The sequence below is a fragment of the Schistocerca americana genome, chromosome 1, assembly GCF_021461395.2.
Source record: "Schistocerca americana isolate TAMUIC-IGC-003095 chromosome 1, iqSchAmer2.1, whole genome shotgun sequence".
NCBI classification, from domain to species: Eukaryota; Metazoa; Arthropoda; class Insecta; order Orthoptera; family Acrididae; genus Schistocerca; species Schistocerca americana.
Genome location: NC_060119.1, coordinates 474,838,411 through 474,865,118, shown reverse-complemented (window position 1 = coordinate 474,865,118; position 26,708 = coordinate 474,838,411). Strand labels below are relative to the sequence as shown.

The 26,708-nt window shown below is 39.4% G+C and overlaps 1 protein-coding gene across 1 annotated transcript in view; it reads left to right on the top strand.

Annotated features, from left to right (window-relative positions):
• Window positions 1-26,708, top strand: part of LOC124623963 (mutS protein homolog 4-like) — a 303,421-nt gene that overhangs the window by 205,469 nt on the left and 71,244 nt on the right. Inside the window, exon 14 of the mRNA XM_047149077.1 lies at window positions 16,005-16,118. Coding sequence (XP_047005033.1) covers window positions 16,005-16,118 — 114 coding nt within the window. The remainder of the gene's footprint in view (window positions 1-16,004; window positions 16,119-26,708) is intronic.

The window sequence follows — 26,708 nt, the reverse complement described above, 5'->3', positions numbered from 1 at the left end:
TCGCACAGTGCTACTTTCCCTTTCATGTTTCTATGCAATCCATGGGTAGTGAAATCTTCTCTTTTTTGACTGTCTGCATTAATATATGTCACATTGCTGAAGAGCTTGCATATTTTCTCGAACTTTCGGTTAGTTGCTTCGATTTCTGCATTCACACACGATGTTTTGATGAGGGCATGTCTCATAGGGATGCTTATTATGATCACTTTCATGTCCATAACTTTTGCCAATGATTCCCTTAAAGATCGCAAAGCAAATTTTGCCTCGTTCTTGTAGACATCGTTTGCGCCAGCTAAAATAATGCAAGAGTTACAACTTCCATGGTTACTGTGTGTGTCAATATGCTGAGTAACTTCTTGCAGTGGAGCACCTGGCTTCACAAATCCAATAACACTTTCATTTATTAGTTTTTCGTTCATGATCTTTGCCAGTCCTTTTCCATGACTATCAGAAAATAAATAAATAATGCCAGCATCTAGTTTTTTACGTTGACTGTTTTCGTTTGTTGTTTTCGGTTCTGAAACTTTCGTTTGTATATTTGCTTCACTTTGTCTGTTCATTTTTTCTGATAGCACACTGAATCTGTTTTTGGACACGATATTAGAATCAGTCAATAACTTTCTTTGAGAATTTGACAGTTTACTTTTCACTACCGGTATGTTTGGAGGTTCGCGATTTCGAGGAAAGTTTGATCTGTTTACATGCTTTTCCGCTACCACGCTAGAGTTGTTTGTTTGCACACGTTTTTGTTTACTTTCAGTTCCTTGCAACAGTTTTTCTTCAGATGGCTGTATTCCATGATTTACTACATTCGAATTTTGCACACTGTTTTTTTGTATTAAAGTTACAGTGCTTCTATGAGATTTATCTTCCTGGATAGAGTTTTCATCAGTCACTGATTCCCATTTTCCTGTGGAGGCCATGTCTTCTTGCTTCCCATATATTCCCGATTGAAGTTCTTTTATATCCTGTTTTAGAATACCAATTATGAATTGCAGACTTTTTATACGTTCATTTAGCTTTGATATCTCGTCCTTACAACTCATACATGATTTCTTTTTTCCATCGAATTTTAATTTTTTTCGCGGAGATACACGATTTACTTTAACACTAGCCGCCATCTTTTGGCTGAAAGTTCAATATGTGCCTGTCTGCAACTCAACATATCATCTTTTCTGTGTTTAGCAGTCTATCCTTTTCATAATATTGTCAACATAAAATTAGCATTGAAAATGCAAAAATTGACCAACACTATCAAATTACATAAATGCTAGAAAGAGTCATATTACACTGAGTATACACAAAGCACAATGCTGAAATACATAGCTAGTAAAAGATACCTAGGTGGACAAACTGGGATCCATGGAAATAGCAGTGGAAGCAGTAAATCAAGCATGTTGAAATCATCACCCCATAGATGATGGCAACCTGTTCAGCAATCAAAATATTATACCATGATCCTCTTACCTGAGTACTCTGCATACTTGATTTTACTATTAGTCACAAATACTATTAGGGCATGAATATGAATGATAGAATTCAATTATCTTGCTTTTGCAAGATGTCTTACAATTTCTTCATTGCTCAGTCTGTAAGAGGCATCTGCAAGGTGAGCTGTTATGTGTTTTACACAAGTATGCTGGAGCCATAAGTGAAAAGTTATGCCAAAACTAGGATTTAAACCTGGATTTCTAAGTTGCTTTTTCTGCATACATAATGAATGAAGTAAAGGTAATAACCCACCATACATTTGACGTGTTGAGTGGCAAATAGGTGCATATATAAGATTGAAAACATTCCTAAGCTTCAAGACAATGCCCTTCTTCAGAGCTAGGTAGTACAGACATAACATACACTTATTGTTGTCCTGGCCAACTATATTGTACTTCCTGTACTGGAGGCAGTGCCAATACAATGTAGTACAATGTGTGTATATTCTGTACTATTTATCTTTGAAGAAGGGCATTGCCCAAATGCTTAGCAACATTTTCAGATTTGCTTATGTTCCTAATGGCCACACAATGCCTCAACTGTATAGTGAGTTCTTACCTTCGCTCCTTCCATTAAGTGTATTCCACCAAGGACTTCCCATTACCAAAGTAACTTTTTTATCATCTTTCAAATACCATGACTTGATTTTAACTTGTTATCCATTGGTCACACAATAATTATGCACAAAATGTAAATTTTATAGTTTTTGAATAATCATTTAATATATTTAGTACATAATTTGTTTCCACACCCCGCCAAAACTGCACCAGATGACATCATTTAGCTGACAATGACACAACAGTTGGTCAGTCCCATTGGGCCTTCTGAGGCCTGTTAGGACAGAGGAAATCATTTATTTAGGTCAAGATCAGGAACACATCTTGTATACCTACATTTTTATTATGCAAATCACAGTGAAGTGCATTGACGAGAGTACTATTCATTGTACCACTTAATATGGCTTCTTCCCTTTCCATTCGCATATGGAGCATGGTGAGAATAATTTCTTGACTGCCTCCGTGTGCACTGTAGTTAGTCTGATGTTGTTTTCATGGCCCATAAGGAAGTGATATGTAGGGGTGCTTTTTTTTCCAGAGGACAGTTGGCACCTATCTTCAGTTGTCTGCCAGTTACTTTTTTCAGCAGTTCTGAGATGCTCTCCCATGGGTCAGTCCAACCTTTGACCATACACATTCCCCTTCTTTGTACATGTTTAATATTCTTTTGCAATGTAGCAGAATAGGATAGTATGAAACTATTATATTATTTGAGATATGTGCGTGAACAACATACTGTTGGAAAGAGCAAACTCTTGAGTTTTACATGGTTCCTACTAGGTGGCAGCAGTGTGCACCCACTTCAGTTCTTGTAAAAATGGTGTCGGGACAGTAGACAGCAGCTTGTGTTCTTCATTTTATGCAGTGCAGGTCAGTAAAACTGTTCAGCATGACTTCTGTACTAGGTATGGTGTGGATCCTCCTACAGCACAGAGCATTAGACGGTGGCATGAACAGTTGAAAGAAACAGGTTGTTTGTGTAAAGGCAAATTGGCAGACTGTCCCCGAGTATCTGACACAGACATCGAATGCATCCGCAGTCCGCAGAAATCCATTCGCTGCGCAGCTTGACTGCTCAACATGCCTCCCTTATCCATATAGTGTGTGTTGTGTCAACATTTACACATGAAACCATACAAAATTCAGCTACTGCAAGCTCCTCATCAAGGTGACAAACAACAATGTGTGGAGTTCTGCAATTTCATTCTTGGCAAGATGGAGGATGACAGTTTTCTTCCACACTTAGTGTTTCCATTTAAATGGAATGATGAACAAACGTAATGTGAGGCTATAGGGTATGGAACAACCAAATCAAGTTGTACAACATGCAAGGGACTTGAGAAGAGGTGTGTGGCCCATTTTTCTTTGGCGAAAACACTGTTCCAGGAAGCACATATCTTCTTTCCCCACAGTTGGAGACTGATTCAAAAGACTTCATTTACCAACAGGATGTGGCACTGCCACACTGGCACCTGGAAATGCAGGAATTTTTAAATCAAAGGATTACTGAATGATGGATCGATCACACTGGACCAAATGATTCAGCCTTACATTACTGGCCTCCAAGGTCACCGGCCTGGCAGTATGTGGTTATTTCATGTGACAGTTTATAAAAGACTCTGTTTATGTGCTCCCATTACCAACAACAATGAATGAATGAACATTATTAACAACAATGCATGAACTGAGACATTGCGTAACAGCAACAGTGGAAACTGTAACTCAAAACATGCTCGCTGCAGTGTGGGAACAATTTGAATACTGCATTGACATATACCATGCATCTAAAGGGAGGCCATATTGTACACCTATGAAAAGGTATGGAAAAAAAAAACTAAATTCATTGTATATGTTTATTAGTTTCAGAAATATAGACATGTCATATAAAATGATTCTTTTTGATACACCCTGTATATTTTGGAGATTATAATACTAGCATGTGATGCTTACATGAAGTCATATATATATGCAAAACTTTCAATTTTGTTATTGTTCACTTATTGTATCTATGAAAACTGATTAACTTATGAAGAAATTAAGAGTGTAACAAATAATCCTAATAAATTTATGGAAGGATTGTATTGCAAAACCAAAATATGTTGAAACAAATGAAAACACACACTGAGAATGTTCTTTGTAACAACAGTGTACAAAAGAGCAGTAGTAATAACAATAGAAATCAATGTAAAGACACTGTATGCATGTTAGTTTCCAAAGTCACAGTGTAATTATGAAGTAATCAGTGTATTGATATCAGTGATTATTTCATGAATTTTTTATGTAGAAATCCACTTATTTCAACACACTAATTACATCAGGCCTATTGCCACCATTTGCCAAATCAAAATCTATAACCAGTTTCATGAAAACATATGAATTTTTGTGTTCAGTTTAAACAGTTTGTAAAAAGATCCTGTTATTGTTGGATGTTATATTAGGACCAGTGGTGGTGACCATAGGAAATCAATTTTTTAGCCTAGCATTACACTAATGAGATTTTGGTGAAAGTCTTAGTAAAACTAAATTGGTGAAAGATTAATTCTAATGTGTCAACTATCTCATTTCAATAATTAGTGTACCATCAAAACTGGAACTGTGGTCTAGGGGTAGTATTTTTCATTAGTAATCAAAAAATTTTGATTAATAATCAGCATTGGTGGCCAAAGACTTCTGGCAATAAGAAGTCATCTTCATTCTGCTAACAGCCTTGTCAAAGAGGGTGGAGAAGCAAACAGAGGTTCAGAGGTTCAGGGCACTCTCTTGTGGGGGGGGGGGGGGGGAGAGGGGGGGGGGGGGGGGGAACTGCCCCTAAATGGGAAGAATAAGCAATGATCAATGCCATGAGGATGCAGAAGGCAAAGTGTATCCACAGGACATGTGGCCTGTGACTGAAAAAGTATCATGATGATCTCTCCACTGGCAAAAGATTTGAGAATAGTCCCCCTTATGGGTCTCCAGGAGGGGAAGTCACCATGAGAAAAAGACTGAGTAACCAACAAAAGGATAACGTTTTACAAGTCAGGGCCTGGACTGTCAGAAGCTTTAATGTGGTAAGGAAGCTAGAAAGTCTCAAATGGGAAATGCAAAGGCTCAAGCTAGATATAGTAGGGGAAAGTGAAGTGAATTGGAAAGAAGACAAGGATTTCTGGTCAGATGAGTATGGGGTGATGTCAGCTGCAGTAGAAAATGGTATAATGGGAGTAGGGTTCATTATGAATAAGAAGGTAGAGCAGAGAGTGTGTTACTGTGAACAGTTCAGTGATAGTGTTGTTCTTATCAGACTCGACAGCAAACCAACTCTGACAATGATAGTTCAGGTATACATACATGTTGATGTCACAATCTGAACTTGAGGAGATAGAGAAAGTATATGAGGATATTGAAAGAGTAATACAGTACATAAAGGGAGAGGAAAATCTAATAGTCATGGGGGACTGGAAAGCAGTTGTAGGGGAAGGAGCAGAAGAAAAGGTTACAAGAGAATATGGGCTTGGGACAAGGAATGAGAGAGGAGAAAGACTATTTCAGTTCAGCTAGTAATAGCGAATACTCTGTTCAAGAATCACAAGAGGATGAGGAATACTTGGAGAAGACCAAGTGATATGGGAAGATTTCAGTTAGATTTCATCATGGTCAGATAGAGATTCCGAAATCAGGTACCGGATTTAAGGCATACCCAGGAGCAGATATAGGCTCAGATGACAATGTATTAGTGATGCACAGTAGGCTGAAGAATCAATATGCAAAAAATTGGGATATGCAAGTCCTAAGGAATGATGAGACACACTTGATGTTCTCTATGGTTATAGAGACAGCAATAAGGAATAGTTCAGTAGGCAGTACTGTTGCAGAGGAATGGACGTCTCTAAAACTAACAACCATGGAAGTTGGAAAGAAAAACATAGGACCAAAAAAGGTAACTGCAAAGAAACCATGGGTAACAGAAGAATTACTTCAATTGATCGACAAAAGAAGAAAAAAATATTCAGGAATACAGAAATACGTGTCACTGGTGAGTGAAATTAATAGGAAGTGCAGGGAAGCTAAGATGAAATGGCTGCATGAAAAATGTGAAGAAATTGAAAAAGAAATTATTGTCAACAAACTTCAGTGAAATTAAAAACAAGGACGGTAACATTAAGAGTGCAACAGGAATTCTGCTACTAAATGCAGAGGAGACAGCAGAGAGGTGGAAAGAGTACATTGAAGGCCCCTATGAGGGGGAAGATTTTTCTGATGTGATAAAAGAAAAAACAAGAGTCAATTTAGAAAGGATGGGTGATCCATCATTAGAATCAGAATTTAAGAGAGCTTTGGAGGACTTAAGATCAAATAAGGCAGAAAGGATAGATAACATTCCATGAGAATTTCTAAAATCAGTGGTGGAAGTGGCAATAAAACAGCTGTTCAAGTTGGTGTGTAGAATGTACAAGTCTGGCGACACTGCATCTGACTTTCAGAAAAATATCATCTACACAATTCCGAAGACTGCAAGAGCTGACAAGTGCAAGAATTATCACACAATCAGCTTAACAGCTCATGCATCCAAGTTGCTTACAAGAATGATATACAGAAGAATGGAAAAGAAAATTGAGGATCTGTTAGATTATGATCAGTTTGGCTTCAGGAAAGGTAGAGGCATGAGAGAGGCAATTCTGATGTTGTGGTTGATAATGAAAGCGAGACTAAAGAAAAATCAAAACATGTTGATAAGATTTGTCAATCTAGAAAAGGCATCTGACAATGTAAAATGGTGCAAGATGTTCGAAATTCTGAGAAAAATAGGGTTAAGCTGTAGGGAGAGGTGGGGAATATACAATATGTACAAGAGCCAAGAGGGAATAATAAGAGTGGATGACCAAGAACAAAGTGCTCAGATTACAAGGGGTGTAAGACAGAGATGTCATCTTTCACCCCTTCTGTACAACCTTTACATCAAAGAAGCAATGATGGAAATAGAAGAAAGATTCAGGAGTGGAATTAAAATCCAAGACAAAAGCATATCAATGATATGATTCATGATGACATTGCTATCCAGAGTGAAAGTGAAGAGGAATTACATGATCTGCTGAGTGGAATGAACGGTCTATTGCGTACAGAGTATGGATTGAGAGTAAATTGAAGAAAGACAAACTAATGAGAAGTAGCAGAAATGAGAACAGTGAGAAACTTAACATCAGGATTGATGGTCATGAAGTAGATGAAGTTAGGGAATTCTGACACCCAGGTAGCAAAATAACCAATGATGGACAGAGCAAGGAGGATATCAGAAGCAGCACTGACAAAAAGGGCATTCATGGCCAAGGGAAGTCTACTCATATCAAACATAGGACTTAATCTGAGGAATAAATTTGTGAGATTGTATGTTTGGAGCACAGCATTGTTGTTGTTGTTGTTGTTGTTGTTGTTGTGGTCTTCACTCCAAAGACAGGTTTGATGCAGCTCTCCATGCTACTCTATCCTGTGCAAGCTTCTTCATCTCCAAGCAACTATTGCAACCTACATCCTTCTGAATCTGTTTAGTGTACTCGTCTCTTGGTCTTTACCATCCACACTGCCTTCTAATACTAAATTGGTGATCCCTTGATGCCTGCCGCGCAGGGTAGCTGCGCGGTCTATGGCGCCTCGTCACGGTCCGTGCGGCTCGCCCCGCAGGAGGTTCGAGTCCTCCCTCGGGCATGGCTGTGTGTGTTGTTCATAGTCAGTTTAAGTTAGATTAAGTAGTGTATAGGCTTAGAGACTGATGGCCTCAGCAATTTGCCCCATAAGACCTTACACCAAATTTCCAATTTTTTTCCTTGATGCCTCAGAACGTTTCCTAACAACCAGGCCCCTTTTTGTAGTCAGGTTGTGCCACAATTTCCTCTTCTCCCCAATTCTATTCACTACCTCCTTATTAGTTATGTGATCTAACCATCTAATGTCCAGCATTCTTCTGTAACACCACATTTCAAAAGCTTCTATTCTCTTCTTGTCTAAACAATTGATCATCAATGTTTCACTTCCATACATGGCTGCACTTCACACAAATACTTTCAGAAAAGACTTCCCGACACATAAATCTATACTCAATGTTAATTAATTTCTTTTCTTCAGAAACACGTCCTTACCATTGCTATCTACATTTTATATCCTCTCTACTTCGACCATCATCAGTTATTTTTCCCCCAAAATAGCAAAACTCATCTATTACTTTAAGTGTCTCATTTCCTAATCTAATTCCCTCAGCATCACCTAATTTAATTTAACTACATTCCATTATCCTCGGTTTGCTTTTGTAAGTGTTCATCTTATATCCTCCTTTCATGACACTGACCATTCTGCTCAACTGCTCTTCCAGATCCTTTGGTGTCTCTGACAGAATTACAATGCCATCGGTGAACCACAAAGTTTTTATTTCTCCATGGCTTGTAATTCCTACTGCAAATTTTTCTTTTGTTTCCTTCATTGTTTGCGCTATATACCGATCGAAAAATATTGGAGATAAGCTACAACCCTGTCTTACTCCTTTCCCCACCACTGCTTACCTTTCATGCCCCTCGACTCTTATAACTGCCTTCTGGTTTCTATACATATTGTAAATAGCCTTTCGCTCCCTGTATTTTACCCCTGCCACCTTCAGAATTTGAAAGAGAATATTCCAGTCAACATTGTCAAAAGCTCTTGAAGTCTGAGGGTAATTCGCCTGTCTCATACATCTTGCTCACCAGATGGTAGAGTTTTGCCAGGGCTGGCTCTCCCAAGGCTATCAGTAGTTCTAATGGAATGTTGTCTACTCCCAGGGCCTTGTTCCAACTTAGGTATTGCAGTGCTCTGTCAAATTCTTCACACAGTGTCATATCTCCCATTTCATATTCATCTACAACCTCTTCCATTTCCATAATATTGCCCTCAAGTACATCGCCCTCATATAGACCCTCTAGATACTACTTCTACCTTTCTGCTTTCCCCTCTTTGCTTAGAACTGGTTTTCCATCTGAGCTCTTGATATTCATACAAGTGGTTCTCTTTTCTCCAAAGGTCTCTTTAATTTTCCTGTAGGCAGATTCTATCTTACCCCTAGTGATGTATGCTTCTACGTCCTTACATTTGTCCTCTAGCCATCCCTGCTTAGCCATAGCCATCCCTGCTTAGCCATTTTGCCCTTCCTGTCGATCTCATTTTTGAGACGTTTGTATTCCTTTTTGCCTACTTCATTTACTGCATTTTTATATTTTCTCCTTTCATCAATTTAATTCAATATATCTTCTGTTACCCAAGGATTTCTACTAGCTCTCATATTTTTATCTACTTGATCCTCTGCTGCCCTCACTATTTCATCTCTCAAAGCTATCCATTCTTCTTCTACTGTATTTCTTCCCCCCGTTCTTGTCAATTGTTCCTTAATGCTCTGTCTGAAACACTCTACAACCTCTGGTTCTTTCAGTTTATCCAGGTCCCATCTCTTTAAATTCCTGCCTTTTTGCAGTTTCTTCAGTTTTAATCTGCAGTTCATAACCAATAGATTGTGGTCAGAGTCCACATATGCCCCTGGAAATGTCTTACAATTTAAAACCTGTCTTACCGTTATATGGTTTATTAGGTGGTAGTGAAATATGGACTGTGGGAATACCGGAACATAAGAGATTAGAGCATTTGCGGTGTAGTGTTATGGATGAATGTTGAAAGTTGGATGGACCGAGAGGGTAAGAAATGAGGAGGTTCTGTGCAGAATTGGAGGGGAAAGGAATATGTGGAAAACACTGACAAGGGGAAGGCACAGGATGATAGCGACATCTGTTAAGACATCAAGGAATGACTTCCATGGTACTAGAGGGAGCTTTAGCTGGCAAAAACTGCTGAGGAAGGCAGAGACTGGAATACTTCCAGCAAATAATTGAGGACATAGATTGCAAGGGCTACTCTGAGATGAAGAGGTTGGCACAGAAGAGGAATTTGTGGTTGGCTGGAAAAAAAAAAAAAAAAAAAAAAAAAAAAAAAAAAAAAAAAAAAAAAAAAAAAAAAACCACACTCTCTCTCATGATATGTCATATGTGGATACCGGGAATATTTCGTAAGAGAAAGATCATTTATTTGCTGGAAATTTACGCCACCCATTCAATGAGAAACAAATGTGAAAGTTGAGTGCAGATTATTTACAGAAGCAGTGAAACATTATGCTTTAATATGGGCCTCTCTCATTTGAGCAGTAAGCTAGGACTGGTTGAATTAGTGTTTCATGTGCAATTCTTGTTGTAGACTGATTGGATTTTTCTAAGATCCTACCAGTCAATCAAAGTCTACCACATACTTTAGTGGTGACTCGTTGTATGTGATCATTCTTTTTCCTGTCTCTACAGATTGTTACACCCATGTATTTGTATGAGTTCACTGATACCATTCGCAATTCACATTTATTATAATTGTGTAGTACTAGTTTCTTCATTTAATGAAGTTCACAATTTTCAATTTCTGAACATTTAAAACAAATTTTCAAAATTAGCACTGTACTGAAATCTTACCACATACTGACTGAAAAATCTGAATTTACTATTAATGTCATCTTACAGATCACTAATATACAACATGAACAGCAAGGCTTCAGTTTGCTTTCCTTGGGTATGCCTCAAGCTTCTTCTATATCTTAATTTGATTCTTCATCTAATATCAAACACTGTGTCCTCCCTACCAAGAAATCTTCAATCCAGTTTTAAATTTAGTTTGATACCCCAAATGGAAAAAACTGAGGATTTATTAGATGACAATCAGTGTTGCTTTAGGAAAGGTAAAGGCACCAGACAGGCAGTTCTGATATTGCAGTTGATAATGGAAGCAATATTTAAGAAAAATCAAGACATAGTTCAAGGGGATTTGTCAATCTAAAATAGTGTTCAACAATGTAAGATAGTGTAAATTTTCAAGAAAATAGATATAAGTTGTAGGAAAAGATGGCCAAAATGCAGTATGTAGACAAAAAATAACAATGAAAGACTAAGAATAAAGTGCTCGGATTGGAAAGAGTAAAACACAGTATTATATTCTTTCACTCCTGCTGTTCAGTATGTACACCAAAGAAGCAATGATGGAAATAAAAGAGAGGTTCAGAAGTGGGATTAAAATCCAGAGTGAAAGGATATCAGTGAAAAGATTCTCTGATGACATTGCTGTCCTCAGCGAAAAAGAGGAAGAGCTGCATGATCTTTTGAATGGAATGAACAGTCTAATGAGCACACAGTACAGATTGACAGTAAACCAAGGAAGGATGTAGAGTAGTACAAAAGAGATTAGAGGTAAACTTAACATCAAAACTGGGGACCACGAAGTAGATAAAGTGAAAGAATTCTGCTACCTTGGAAGCAAAATAACATGACAGAAGAAGCAAGCAGGCCATACAAATCAGATAAACATAGGCAAAGAGAGCATTCTTGTTGAAAATAAATGTACCAGTATCAAACAACAGTGTTAATTTTAGGGAGAAATTTCTGAGAAAGTGCATTTGGAGAGCAGAATTATATGGGAGTAAGCAGTGGACTATGAGAAAATTGGAAAAGAGGGAATCTAAGTGTCTGAGATGTAGTACTATAGAATCATGCTGAAAATTAGTTGGACTCCTAAGATAAGAAATGAGGGGTTCTCTGCAGAATCAATGAGAAGTGTAACATATGGAAGACATTGTCAAGAAGAAAGAACAGGATAGTAAGGGACATATTAAGATGCAAAGGAATAATTTCCATGGTTGTTAAGCTGGCTGTAGAGGGCAAAAACTGTAGGGGAAGACAGAAATTGGAATCTATCTAACAAATAATTGAAAGTGTTGTATCCAAATTTTACTCTGAGATGAAGAGCTTGGTAAAGGAAAGGAATTCGTGACGGGTTGCATCGGCTCCATCAGAAGACAGACGGCAGTACATGGAGAAGATCATTCAGTTCACAACACCTCATTACATTTGAGCTCAGAATATTTTCTAAGATTCTGAAACATATACCAGCTCTGCATACTGGCCCTTATGGGCCATTCATTGCCAACATGCCGCTGTGACATCATTTGGATACAGTATGCAGCTTCCAAAGACATCACTCGGATGCAGTGTGGAGGTTCATGGGGTTAGTACACTTATCGCTTGGCCATTATTAACTTCCTAGACCTTGGAGGTGCTATTTCACTCAGGTATAGTTGAATCAGTGTAAGCTGATCCCTGACAGTTGCAGTGGGCTGGATGCGGCAGCTTCGCAAACCTTCCTTAATCAATAACATAAAGCGATTTTGTAAACTCCGCTATGGCAGTGCCTCACTGTTGTTACATCTCTGTAGGTGGCTACTGAATTTATCTGCAGCCATTCATGCTTTACAGTTGGAAGCTGACAACAGCACTAAGAGCTGTCTGGGCTCTTCTTATTCTGCCTCGAATGTAACTCTCAGCTGGCATCACAAGGCTGAGTGCACCCCTGACCAGTCCTCCTAACAACAAAAAATTCCTGGCAGCACCATAAATTGAACGCAAGTCCTCTTATTGCTTAAGGAGAAGGTATGGTCCTTATAAGAGTGCTGAGGCCCCAAACTTGCTGCTCGAAGGACATGGATACACACCCACATATTGACAAACTGAGTACCGTATGTGCACACATCAACCATCCACTGCAATCAGTGGTGCTGAAAACAGAGAAATGGAGGCTTCAGAAGAAGAGCTAATGGATGAAGTGCACTTCCTTTCAGTGGAAGGAGTGCAGGGAATGGAAGTTCACTGAAAATTGGCAATAATGTACGAGGAGCACAATGTGTCCATAATAATTCCAATGCACCATCTGATCCCTGGTACTGTGGCTGACAGGTTAACTCACTGTTCTTCAATAATGAGGGCTTCCACATGCTGGACAATGGTTTGAGTAGTGCAGTGTGGCATTCCAAATCCATGCTTCCTTGAATAGCTTGTGCCACAGCTTGACTTTGGCAATGGATACGCAGTGCTCTTCTTATACGTGTGCCATTCATTGCCCACTTTCTGTTCCCCCCATCCTTCTGCTGCCAGTAAATGTGCTACACCACTTCGCTCTACTTTTGAAGCCTCCATTTCATGACTGAGTGCAATGAATGTTTGATGGGTGCATGTGCTTTCCCTATCATCATGTGGGTGGGTGTGAAGGCCCATACCAAACAAACTGGTACTTCCCCACAGTGGGAAGTGCACATTGAAATTGCCAGTAGAAGAAAAGGAGATGAGAGCTGTTGAATTCAGTTGATCACCACAAGATTAGTGAGTGCTCTGCCTGGAGGTAAATAAATGTTACAAAGGATGATTACTGGGGCTGTTTTTACTTGTACAGCTATTGCTTCCAATGTGGTATTGAGGGAAATCCACTCACTGATGACATCTGTGGGAACCAATGTATAGACTCCTCCAGATGCTCTCTTTGGGACAGTAAGGTGCTGGTAGAACACAGGGTAAGCTTAAACAGTCGGAGAATGGTCATCAGTGAAGTGTGTTTCTTGGAGAGTTACACAGATTGCAGAACAAGAGGAAATTAGCTGCTGTAGTTCTGGCAGATGTCACCTTCACAGCAGTTCTATTGAATTATCATGTTGAGGGTGTCCTGGTGACGCATGAAGAGGCCAGGAAGACAAATGATGCCCCAGAATCACTGTCTGTAACCAGTGGGGTTGGAACAACATCAACGAAAATTGACTCAGAGTCCAAAAGCACACTGGGTCTTCTGCCAGTGAGGCCAACAGAGTAGTCTTCTCTTTCATAGCTTTTGGTGGTCAAAGTTCTCATGAGGGCTTATTTGCTGTGGAGGTAGGAAAAGAAGAAGAATAAGCAGCCACAGGACACACCATCCGTGGCTCCTTCAGCTGCTGGATAATGTTTGGTCTCTTATCTGTAGATTTCTGGGGAAAGGGTTTCCAAGAGGGAGCCCTGTCACTGGTAGAATGCTGGAGGAGGTTACAGCTTCTCCAGTCAGATGTGTGGAGTGGTTCCTGGAGGTGATGCTGTAAGAAGCATGAGGGGGGAGGGTCTGTCACTCCCATTTTCAAGTATACTTGCACACCTGCAGTATGTCAATGTTGAAGGAGTAAATACACCAGGTACTGCTGATAACCTCTGTAGTGACAGAGGTCAATTCCATTGAGACTAGATACAAACATTTACATTTTTGCTAACTTCAGAATACAAGGGGTGATCTGTGATGTTCATTTTCTGGATTTTGTGTTCCTCGAAGAGGGTAGTATACTTTGGGGCTCGGGAGGGTGGTCATTCTAACAATTCACACAGACATATGGTAGCACCCCTGGTGAATTTTCCTTAAATAGCCAGCCACAATCTCCACAGATTGAGTCATTGCACACATGAAAGCCATATGCCCAAAGTGCTGGCATTTAAAATGCTGCATCAGAGGTGGGAAATATGACTTCACTTTGCTTCGTAACATATGATTTTGACCTTTTCTGGAAGTCAACTCTGTCAAATGTGAGAATTAATGCACTGGTGTCTACCTTGTCTGGTGGTCCTCAACACACAAATTGTATGAAATGGATGCCTCACTTCTCAAAGTGTTTGTGTAGTTCTTCATCTTCCTGCTGCATTAGATCCTGGTGAAACATTAATCCTTGTACTTTGCTGAGGTGCTCACAGCGTGTGATGGTAACAGGTACATTTCCAAACTGTTTACAAGAGAGTGACACCCAGGAGTGGGTAGTATTTACTGTCTTAATTAAAATGTAACCACTTCACAATTTGCTAAAGAAGGGGTTCACCAAATATGTTTTCAATATACTCCAAAAAAAAATATTGGTTTGGCAGAGAGAAGGGGACCTCCAACTGTCTGAAAATAGCTAGGAGGGAAAGTTCCTAGGGTCATAATGAATGGCAGTGAATCAACAGCTGTCTGAAGAGACTACATGGGCCCCCCTTGCTACTAGATTATATCTCGGGTCATTTCATGAGGCAGGTATCTGCCATGATGTCCCACACTCCAAACAAGGGCTCCCCATGTGTGCCACCCAGCCAGATAAAATGCTATATGACATTATGGCCAATGCCCAGTGCCACCTGATAGACAGGCTCCTATTCCTCAGCATGCATGGGAAGGTGACAACTCAGGCATCAATAGTGTTATCTCTGCATGGTTCGGGGCTACCACCATATAGGTACTTTATGATCCCATCATGTGGACTGGCTATGATGCTGTGTATTGGGATACCTTCCTTGCACAGCTCACACAATCTGTAAAAAAGTTTGAAAAAGACTGAGGTCAAACCCTTGTGTGCTGACCAATCATAAGTTAACTGAAAGATATGGTGTAAAATAAAGGGAACAAAATGGGGAAGTCATAATCAGTATCCTATGAGCAAGCTATGTAGTAGCAGGTTAGAGAAAGTTGGAGAAAAGATATAAGCAGAAAGTAAAATTGCAGCACACAAAGGAAGAAATACTGCAATGGCTTAGACCCTGAGTTTGCCACATACATACTCACAAAAGAGTTGTGAGCCTCCAGGGATGTGTGCATTTGGTATGCCACATGAGAAAGTATCTTCTTAATTCTGATTAACTGTTTTCTTCTTTAAAATTGCCTCATACAAACTGAAATGCTAGTTAATTTGGTAATACTTGAAACTTCTATACTTTCAAGAATATTTTGGAGTAATGTATTGTACTTCCACACCAATGTCTTTAAATTATTCAGTTCTGTCCCCCCACCCTCAGATCTCATTTCCTCCTCCTCCTCCTCCTCCTGCTGCTCTCTTTTGTGTTCCTTCTTTTTTCCTGTTTACAATCTGTTTCCTTTTGTGGTACAATGTTTAGTGTACTTGGATTCTGTTTGTCTCATTGTTCAGTTTTGGCAGGGTCTTTATGTATGTACTATTTGTTTCTTGAAATGAATAGATAAAATCTGTTACAATACTTCTTAGTTTAAAGACTTTGTTATTTCATATTTTAATCACTGTATTACTGTAGTTGTCATGCACTTTTTATATTTCAGATAGGTTGCTATGTTCCGGCTGCAAATGCAATGTTTCGAATTGCTGACAGAATTTATGCCAGAATAGGATTTGATGATAGCATTGAGTGCAATGCTTCCACTTTTGTTCTTGAGGTAGGTCTGTTTCAATTGATATGAAATTGCCAATTTTATATCTTCTACATTATTTTTGAAGAAAAATTTGATTTATGGGTTTGTAGCTGGTAAAACATTTTTTAAAGTAGATATTCTATGGCTAGATTTTATTGTTATGTATATTATTTATTTGTATTTCATTATTTGTGAATAGTTTTAGGGTCACAGTCCCATTCTTAACTGATTATTCTTGTATTCACCTAAACTGTCAATCTGGAAACTGGCATCATCAGTGGTCACAGTTAGACTAAACTTAAACAGAAATTTCGTACCGGTATACAGTGACCAAAGATTATACAGTCCTGCCACACATGCAATGTTTTGATTTTCAGAATTTATGCTATAATAGGACTTAATGGTGCAATGCTTCCATTTTTATCTTTCAGGTAGGTCTGGTTTAATTTATACACATTTGATCAGTGTATACCAGTTCCAAAGCAACTTTAGTGTCATTTTGACTAGTAATGATGTCAGGTTCCAGTTTGACATCAGCTTGGCTGATAACAAGATTGAGCACTTGAAAATGAGGCTTCAACACCAAAATTAGTTTCAGAGAATGAGGCATTCATATATAAAATTAAAAAGAACTTATAAAATGTAGGTGTAAAGTAAACTAGAGTTCTGAATTCTAGTCCTAAATGGGACAGTTGGGCCTGGTAAATTGCCATATCATTCTCTGCCAATGGAGCCATTGGATGCAGTATTAGTGGGGCAAGTAGTCAGCATGCCACTCTCCTGTTTGTTGTCAGGCTTCTTGATCTTGAAACCACTACTGATTGGTCTAGTTACTCCTCAGTTGCCCTCATGGGGCTAAGAACACCCTGTACCAGTCCTCCTACCAAAGAAAGAATCCCTGGTGGTACTGGGAATCGAACCTGGGTCCTCTGCATGGCAGGCAACCATGCTGACCACTCAGCTATGGAGATAGACTAAATGTAGCTGTAGAACTTCAATTAAAAAAACTGTTCTCTAGAGTAGATTTATAGTGCATTATTTATGAATATGTCTTTTGTCAATAGAAAAACACGCAACATAAGACTTGTCAGAAAGAAAGTGGGGTAATTGTGAAGCACCAGTTTAAAATTTAATCAAATAATTTTGATCTGCTTTTTCCTCCTAAATTCCTGTTTTTATTTGGGTTGCTACCACAATCATATGTTAACATTCAGTTCATGTTACTACTATATAGGCAATTTCCATTTTATTAGATGCCACAAGAGTGAGAGAAGGAAGGGCTAAAAAAGAAGAGAAAATTAGGTGTATAAATTGACCTTTTCCAGTTTTCAGGCATTTTGTGAGATTAGTTTGTAGGCAGAAGCAAAGCTATACAACAAAATAAGACAAGGAGATGGTTTTTTGAATGAATCAAGCAATAAAACAGGTAAAAGAAACCAAGGTTGTGTAGATATGAGAGAGATGGACAGTCTGGAGACGGCTAACATTTCTGAATTTTTTGTACATACAGCCACTGTCCTTTTTCTTTTACTGGTCCTACAATGATATTAGTTTGTATGCAGCTAGGGGTGAGTATGTGTCCAATTTTCATTATTCTTCTGCTGAATGTAGCAGATTGACTGGAATCCAAACTTTTTTCTAAGTTGATATTAAATGTTCATCCTTTTTATTTGTCACACTTCTCGTATGTACTCTTCATGGTGGTTAATGCAACTGCTATTTATTGTGAAAATGAAAACATTAGTTCGTTGCTTATTTCCCACAACTAATATTGGGTCTTATTCATTCTCAAGTGGTAGCTGAATTTCATAAAAGTAGCCAAAATGATATGTGCATTATACTGAAAATGCAACACCTAAATCTATAATTAGTAGTCTCTAAACAAAAGTAAACAATAAAATGAACCAAGGTGACTTACTTGCACAAATTTCGCATTCATCACATAAGTGCTAATGACTATCTCTGTGTCATGTAGAAGCAACAGTATGGAAGTACCTTTAAGGTTGAGATTGGGTAAAAATCTTTCACAAGAATAAAATATGTCAAAATTAACTAGCAGCATTTTTGGTTAACAATAAGCACAGCACTACACAGAGGACAACATTACCAATGCTAAATATAGCCTCTCAGCTACTTACAGTACAGTGTAGCAAAGAGGAGAGATTGACCAGGTAGAACATGGGGCCTGATGAAAATAAAATACAATACATACACCTACAGAAGGTACTCTAATTCACTGTCACCCCAGTATTGTCACAACTTTTTTATCTACTGGCTAACAGCTGAGACACTTCCATCTGTTGGAAAACAAGAAACCAATAATGGATCCACTCTCATACTGATACATTGTCCCAATCAAAGACAAATGAGAGAATAATAACTGGTTGGCTCACAACCTATGTGAAAAGATAGCAGCTCATCTCCTCTATCCAAGCAGTCTTTATGTTCCACCACACTATGAATGAACCACTGTTCAAGCTCACATACAATGTTACAAATGGCTTCAACATATGGCACTGCACAATAGTGATTGTAGATTGTATTTTATTGGTCCTGTTGTCTACATAACAGCTTATACATAAGACATTGGACAAGTCAAGTTATAAATATACAGGCTGAAAGTAATTTCAAGGCATACATATTTAAGCTTACAATAATACACTTTACACATGAGTATTTATATAACACATTTCATAAATTTAAATATTCTTCAATGGCGTAAAAGCAGTGATGCTGTAAATATGTCTTTAGTGATTTTACAAATGTATTGACCTCAGTGATAGCTTTTATGTTTTCAGGAAGTTTGTTATAAAGCTTAACTCCCATGTGAAAAGTACCTTTTTGGCACAGTGCTGTGCTGATTTGAGTCATATGTAAGTTTCTGTTTTGTCTGGTAAAGTGCCCATGTATATCACAGTTTTTTTGTAGTCTCCGGTCCTTGCCTATTACATTTAAGTTAAAGAAAAAAAGGGTTTCCATAATGTATACACACGGTAATGGGGGAATACCAGATTTCTTAAACAGGGGTTTACAAGAGTCTCTAGGCTTGCACCCAAACAAGATTCTAATGGCCCTTTTTTGTAGTTTAAAAGTGCTATTAGCTGTTTTAGAGTTTCCCCAGAAGGTGATCCCATATCTAAGACGAGAACGAAAGTACGCATGATATGCATTCAATACTGTTTTCTCACTACAGCATGATTTTAATGAACAAAGAAGATAACATGTTTTGCTCAGTTCTGCATTGAGATATTCAATATGCTTATTCCATCTAATGTTACTCTGCAGCCAAAGTCCTAAGATTTTGGTTTCAGTACTGTTACCAACTGGTTCGTCATTGATAGAGACTGATGGGATAAACATGTCGTTGTAAGGAACATTGTGGAATTTTAGAGCAACGGTTTTCTTACTGTTTATTACAAGCTGATTACTCTGTGCCCAGCTGCTAAGTTGTTTTGTGACCGTGTTTACTGTCTGCTGTAACTGTTCATCATCGTCTCCTTTTATTATAATCGTGGTGTCATCTGCAAATATGATTGTTTTGTGTGCATCAATATTGAAGCTTAGATCATTTATGTACAGAAGAAACAGAAGGGGTCCCAATACGGATCCTTGGGGTACACCACATTTTATTTGTTTATAGTCAGATAAGTGATTAGATACTGTTTTTAGTTCACTATTTGTGTGCTTGATGCACACTGCCTGCATACGATTTGTCAGGAAGGAACTGATCCACTTGTTGGACAGACCTCGAATACCATATCTTTCAAGCTTTGATAGCAGAATTTTGTGGTCCACCATGTCAAAAGCTTTTGACAAGTCAATAAAGACTCCTATTGTTTCCTGTTTTTTGTCCATCAGGTTTAGGATGGAATTGATGCACTCATAGACAGCAGTTGTTGTTGACCTCTTATTTCTGAATCCATGTTGTTCATTACATAGGATGCTGTTTTTATTTACAAATTTCATAAGTTTCTCATACATAACTTTTTCCAGTACGTTAGAGATGCAGGAGGAAATTGTAATGGGTCTGTAGTTATTTACATTGTCTTTATCCCCTTTTTTATATACAGGAATAACTTTTGATGTTTTCAACACATCAGGGAAAGTGCCTGCCTGAAGTGAGCAGTCGCATAAATGTGTGAGTACTTCAATTAGGTTTGATGCACTTTTCTTTAACATTGTTGCAGGTATACCATCAATACCTGCCGATTTGGAATTTTTTAGTCCTTTTATTGCTTTAGCTACTTCATCTTGTGAAACAGAACTGATATACATTGATCCTCTACATACACTTATTTTATATTCATTTGCCTGGATGCTCTTAAAGTTTGATTGTAATATATTTCCAGCAACACCTGTGAAAAAGTTGTTAAATGTGTTGGCTACTTCTAAGGGGTTTGTTACTTTTTTATTTTTATGTGTTAGTGTTATATTTTTCCAAGGTTGTCTGTATTCTCCACATTCTTTTTTTATAACACTCCACATAGCCTTTGATTTATTAGCTGAATTATAAATGATTTCATCATTATGCATTATTTTTGCTGCTTTTATTACTTTTCTTAATATTTTGGAGTATTTTTATAGCATGCGCATACTACAGGTGAGGAATTTTTTGAGTTACATATTTCATGAAGTAGTCTTTTCTTCTGGCATGAAACCCTTATTCCCTTTGCGATCCAGCTGTTTGTTCTATAGTTTCCCCGTATGGTTAATGTTTTCAGTGGGAATGCAAGTTCAAAGAAATGGGTTAATGTATCAATGAAAGTGTTGAATTTTTCATTTATATCGTTCATTTTGTACACTCCTAGCCATTTTTCTTTCTGTAATAAGTTGTTGAGGTAGTTCACATTATGCTGATTATAACTTCGATATGCTGTTCTGAAAGACATGGTGTTAATAATACTGCCTTGTACTTTTATGCTTAATATAATATTTGAGCAAGATGATCACTAAAACCTGCACTGAAAATTTTTAGTGAGGTGTTGTGTAAACTCTTCTTGACTAGAAACTGATCAAGAGCTGTTTGGCAAGTTTCTGAGACTCAGGTAGCTGCTTTTACTTCAGCCTTTAAATTGTAGGATGTTGCAAGGTTCAAAATGGTCTCCCTATTTCCACTATTCGTGAGGAAGTCAATATTAAAGTCACCACAGATTATCAATTCACAATCCATTTTATTTACTTTATTTAGCAATGACTCCATTTTGTTTAAGAAAAGTTCAAAATTCCCGGACAGTGATTGGTAAACTGTAGCAATAACCAGGTTGAACTGAGTAATTTTTATAGCTGCGATTTCATAATCCTTTTCGACATTTGCCCTAGTTAAGTCAGGTAGTGTAATAAAATCTACATTATCCTTTGTGTAAATTGCTACCCCATCCTGCTTGCTGTTTTTCCTGCAGTATTAAGCAGCCAAGACAAATTTGTTTATTTTCGTATTCTGGATCAATTCTGAGTTAAGCCAGTGCTCAGAAATGCATAACTCTGAGATATCATTAAGTTCATGTGTTAATAGAACATTAATTTCATTGATCTTATTATGCAGGGATTGCACATTATGGTGATAAATTTTTAGTTCGGGCGTATTCACGATTTGGTAATTGGGAATCATTTTTACAGCATCACATACCTCTAGTTTAAATTAGGAACATCAGCAGTGTTGTATTTTCATTCTTCTTTCTTGTTTATTTTGTTTTCCTCGCTGTTGGAAGGATGTTCAGGAAGCTGATAAATTGTTCTATCCCTTACAAGTCTTTCTTTAATTATTTCACTAACACGATCACAAACAAATCTTTTCCCTTCATAGTTCAAATGCATTCCATGCTTCGTGCGCAGATTTCGATGCAGCTTGCTTATATCCAGTACATCGCACTTAGTGTATTGAGAACACAGTTTCCTTATTTTAATGTTTGTTTTCCGAATTTCTTTGTTTACACATGAACTATAAATCAGATCATGCCTATGTTTCTTGTTATTGAACATGGCACAGTGGCCACCACTACAAGCTGCTAAACATCTACATACCAACTTAAATTGATGAATTTTCAAAACACAGATAAGGGATTGCACATGCAGGATTCATGTCGCTTACAGAATCTCGGAACCCTTCATGCCCCTGAGGGATAATTACCCACTGAGGGTTCAATTATGATTCAATCATGAAAGTAAATTGTAAGTACCACTTTCTCATTGGACTAACAATTTTTAAATAGATAAATAATTCTAAAATTTTCAAATATGAGCAGTAATGCATGACTTGATGAGATGGAGGTGACATTGAATGTGTTAGTGACATCATTTGAAATTTGCATGCAGTCTGTGATGACAGCTAGCAGGTGCTGACCAATTGTTTGTTGTACATGTTTATTATCAGCTCCACAGAGTTATTAACTAGCTCATTCATCTTCTTCTGTCAGTCAGTCATTCACTCGCCAACCAAGTTGATGGAAACATGAATTGAATGCATTGCTGGTGCCTCTGATTTCACTACCTCCTCAACATCTTTTGGAATGTGCGATGACAACTAGTAGCAACCGACCACATGTTTGGTGCAGCACATTTATCACCAGCTCTACAGAGTTACCAACTAGCTCATTCTTCTCCAGCAGTCTTCTTCACAAGTGAAGTGAATGCACTGTTGGTGCCTCTGATTTCACTATTTTCTCAACATATTTCAGATTGTCAGATGAGAAACAGAAGCAGATGAATGAAATTTTTCCTGTTCAAGTACCAACTGTTGGGTAAAACATTGCTAATTAACAACACTGCCTATCATTTACTATTGAACACAAACAACTTAGTTGATAATATGTAAATAGGTTTATCTCTTCTTTGTAGTTGTGGTGCCATTGAAGAGTAATTACAAAAAGATCACCACAATCTAAAAATTACTTCATAGTAAGGACAAAACTGAATTCCACATATTATTTAAGCTGACTTTTTCACTGCACAATAAAAATGGCACATACAGTTCTATGATATAAAATCAGTAATTGTGGTTCCAAGCTTAAGAAGTTTTACATTAGGTGAGCATGAGGAAAATTCTTATAGAACTCAATGAGACATAGTTTGTTACAATATTATCGTTAACCTAAAAAGAGAAAGTATACACTGCCATCATCATGCGGTGAGTGGTTTCACTTGCAATCAAAGCTGCAACAAATGTCACATATGGTAACGTTTTGAAAGACAGTGAACAGTTTGCACTATGTACTGTTACCTGCCCTCCCCATTTCATCAAGATGCTTATGTTCATCGAGCTGCCTCCTGAACATGCCTGATCTAGAAGTAGTATAGCCTGTGAGCACTCCACTTGTACAGCTTAGTATGCATTCATACATTGTTCTGCAATTATTTGTGTTGTGACAGTGCCACGACATTTAACAGTGCCGCCACGACAGTACGCGCAAACGGCGATAGAGGCGCTCCGCAACTCGGCTGAGCGCGGGAGCGCCACCTAGCTACGAACAGCGCCGGCCACATGTCACGGCACGGCAGTCGAATAAGAGATACTGAGTTGTTATCATGTAACAAGCTATTGTTTCTAAGTGAGTGTGTTTGAATATCCACGCAATTATTGGTGATTAAAGGTTATAACACTTTTGGCGACGAGGTCGGATATTTTCACTGCGTTGTGGATTTGTGTGTTCGTGATGGGGCAGACATGGAACAGCTTATGCAAGCGCTCATTGAACAACAAACACAGCTGACGGCTGCTATTCAGGCGTTGTCAACATCGCTTACTCATTGTCTGTCTTCCTCTTCTCCGCCTCCATTCCCTCCTTACGACGAGGCCGCTGAAGATTGGGAGGATTATGAGAAGCGTTTGCAGGAACACTTCTTGGCTTTCGGCGTTGTCGACGCTCCTATGTGTAAGTCGTTATTTCTATCTTGGATTTCCCCACGGATCTATCAGCTGCTATCTCAGTTAGCCCCTCTGCGGGAACCTGCCTCTCTGTCCTTCCAAGAAATGTGTGACTTATTGTCTAACTATTACCAAAAAACACCCACATCGTTGCCGCCCACGTGGCGTTCTACCGGTGTCGTAAACAGCCCCATCAATCTTACCGGGCTTGGGCGGCGGAACTACACGGTCTGAGTCGGAAATGTCAGTTTGTCACGGACACTCATCATTAGTCTTATGCTGATTCAATGGTTAGGGCTGCTATTCTACGGCTTGCTCCTGATAAAGAAGTTCGGCAACATGCCCTACAACTGCCAAACCTGTCGTTGTCGGAAGTTCTAAGCATTGCTCAATCCTTTGAAGTGTCTCACGCTGCTGGCGCGCAAATAGACGCGTGGTGTGATGTAGGCGCTGTACAGTCAACTTTGCCGGCCGAAGTGGCCGCGCGGTTCTGGCGCTGCAGTCTGGAACCGCGAGACCGCTACGGTCGCAGGTTCGAATCCTGCCTTGGGCATGGATGTGTGTGATGTCCTTAGGTTAGTTAGGTTTAACTAGTTCTAAGTTCTAGGGGACTAATGACCTCAGCAGTTGAGTCCCATAGTGCTCAGAGCCATTTGAACCATTTTTTGAACAGTCAACTTTCGACACGGACAATTTGCCTGTTTCACAGGAGAACGAAGATGTGGTGGCGGTTCACTCACGTAAACAACGTCGCGTTGGGCCGCAACACTCGCAGCGAAAACAACAACCACAGAAGCAGGTTTGTTCCACACTTCCTTCTTGTCCACGTTGTTTCGTACAGCATGACAGGGCCGCGTGTCCAAAACATTGGGCCACGTGTAATTCATGTAGGAAAAAAGGCCACATTGCTTCTGTGTGTCAGTCCCCTAAAGTTCCTGTCGATGAGGACGAGGCATCGGACATGGATGTTAACTGTGTGCTTTCTCAAACAAATAAGTTGTTTGTTACTGTTCGTGTTCTGGATAAAGACATTCGCATGCAAGTGGACACTGGCTCTGCAGTAACTCTCATTAATTCTCGCACGTATTTGGAGTTGGGCTCCCCTCCCTTGTCTCCAGTTACGCGAAATCTTAGAACTTATAATAAACAGAAAATTCCTATCATTGGCCAGTTTGATGCTTCCACTGCCTACAAGTCTGTTGTTAGGCCCCTCACGTTTTATGTGGTGGATCATGCGGGCACTGAAAACCTGTTCAGTTATGATGCTTTCCAGTTGACCGGGTTCTCCATTGATGATGATGTGCATCTCATATCTGAGGATATTCCGTACCAACAGCTGGATGGATTGGGTTCTGAATTTTCGTCCGTGTTCTCTGCTGGTCTGGGTCGTGCCGAGGATTTTGAAGCCCACATTACTCTTAACGTTTCGTACAGCCCTAAGTTTTTCCGGGCACACCCTATTCCGGTGGCGTTGCGTGCACCTGTCAAGGCTGAGATAGACAGGTTAACAGCTTCAGGGATTCTCCTTCCTGTTACCTCCAGCGAATGGGCATCGCCAATTGTGGTGGTTTCTAAACCAAACGGGAGTCTGCGATTGTGTGGTGATTTTAAAGCCACTGTCAACGCTCAGAGCCTCATTGACACTTATCCTCTTCCCCATCCTGAGGAGTTATTTACCAAGCTCGCTGGGGGTCAGTTCTTTTCCAAACTTGACTTATCGGAGGCGTACCATCAGTTGCCGTTGGATGCTTCTTCCAAGGAATTTCTCGTCATCAACACTCCTTGTGGGTTGTATCAGTGCCAGCGGTTACCATTTGGCGTCGCTAGCGCGCTGGCCATTTTTCAGCGGTTTTTGGAACAGCTCACGGCTTCCATTCCTGGCTGCATAAACTATCTGGATGACATTGTTGTCACGGGGGCCTCCACTGAGGAGCACCTTCGCAATTTGTGTTCACTGTTTTGGGTTTTGCATTTGGCTGGGTTGAGGTACAATCTGGACAAGTCACTGTTCTTCCAACCCTCCATTGTGTATCTTGGTTTCCACTTGTCCCGTGAGGGTATACGTGCTCTACGTCAGCACGTTGCGGCCATTAACGCTCTACCTCGGCCGTCTACGGTCAAAGAACTTCAGGCGTTTCTAGGCAAGATTGCTTATTATCACAAATTCATTCCATCCGTGGCAGCGATAGCTCATCCTCTGCATCAGCTGTTACACAAAAACGTCCCTTTATGTTGGTCTGACGAGTGTGCGCAGGCTTTTGTCCGCCTGAAGGCTCATCTGCAGTCGGCGCCTTGTCTTGCCACATTCCGTCCGGGTCAGCACTTGGTTCTGGCGACTGACACATCACAGTATGGCCTAGGGGCTGTTCTCGCCCATCGGTATGAGGATGGGTCGGAACGGCCCATCGCCTATGCTTCCAAGACCCTCAATGATGCGCAACGGCATTACCCTCAAATCGAAAAGGAGGCGCTCGCTATCATTTCTGCTCTGAAAAAGTTCAGCGTTTTTTTGTATGGTTCTAAGTTTCACCTCATCACCGACCACAAGCCGCTGGTCTCTCTGTTCAGCCCCTCGGCGTCGCTTCCGGATAAGGCAGCTCACCGCCTGCAACGTTGGGCCTTATATTTGTCTCATTTTCACTATGAGATTCACTATCGCCCACGGCCCAGCATGCCAACGCTGACGCATTGTCGCAATTGCTGATGGGCCCCGACCCGGTTTTCGATCATGATGAACTACTCTGTTTCCACAT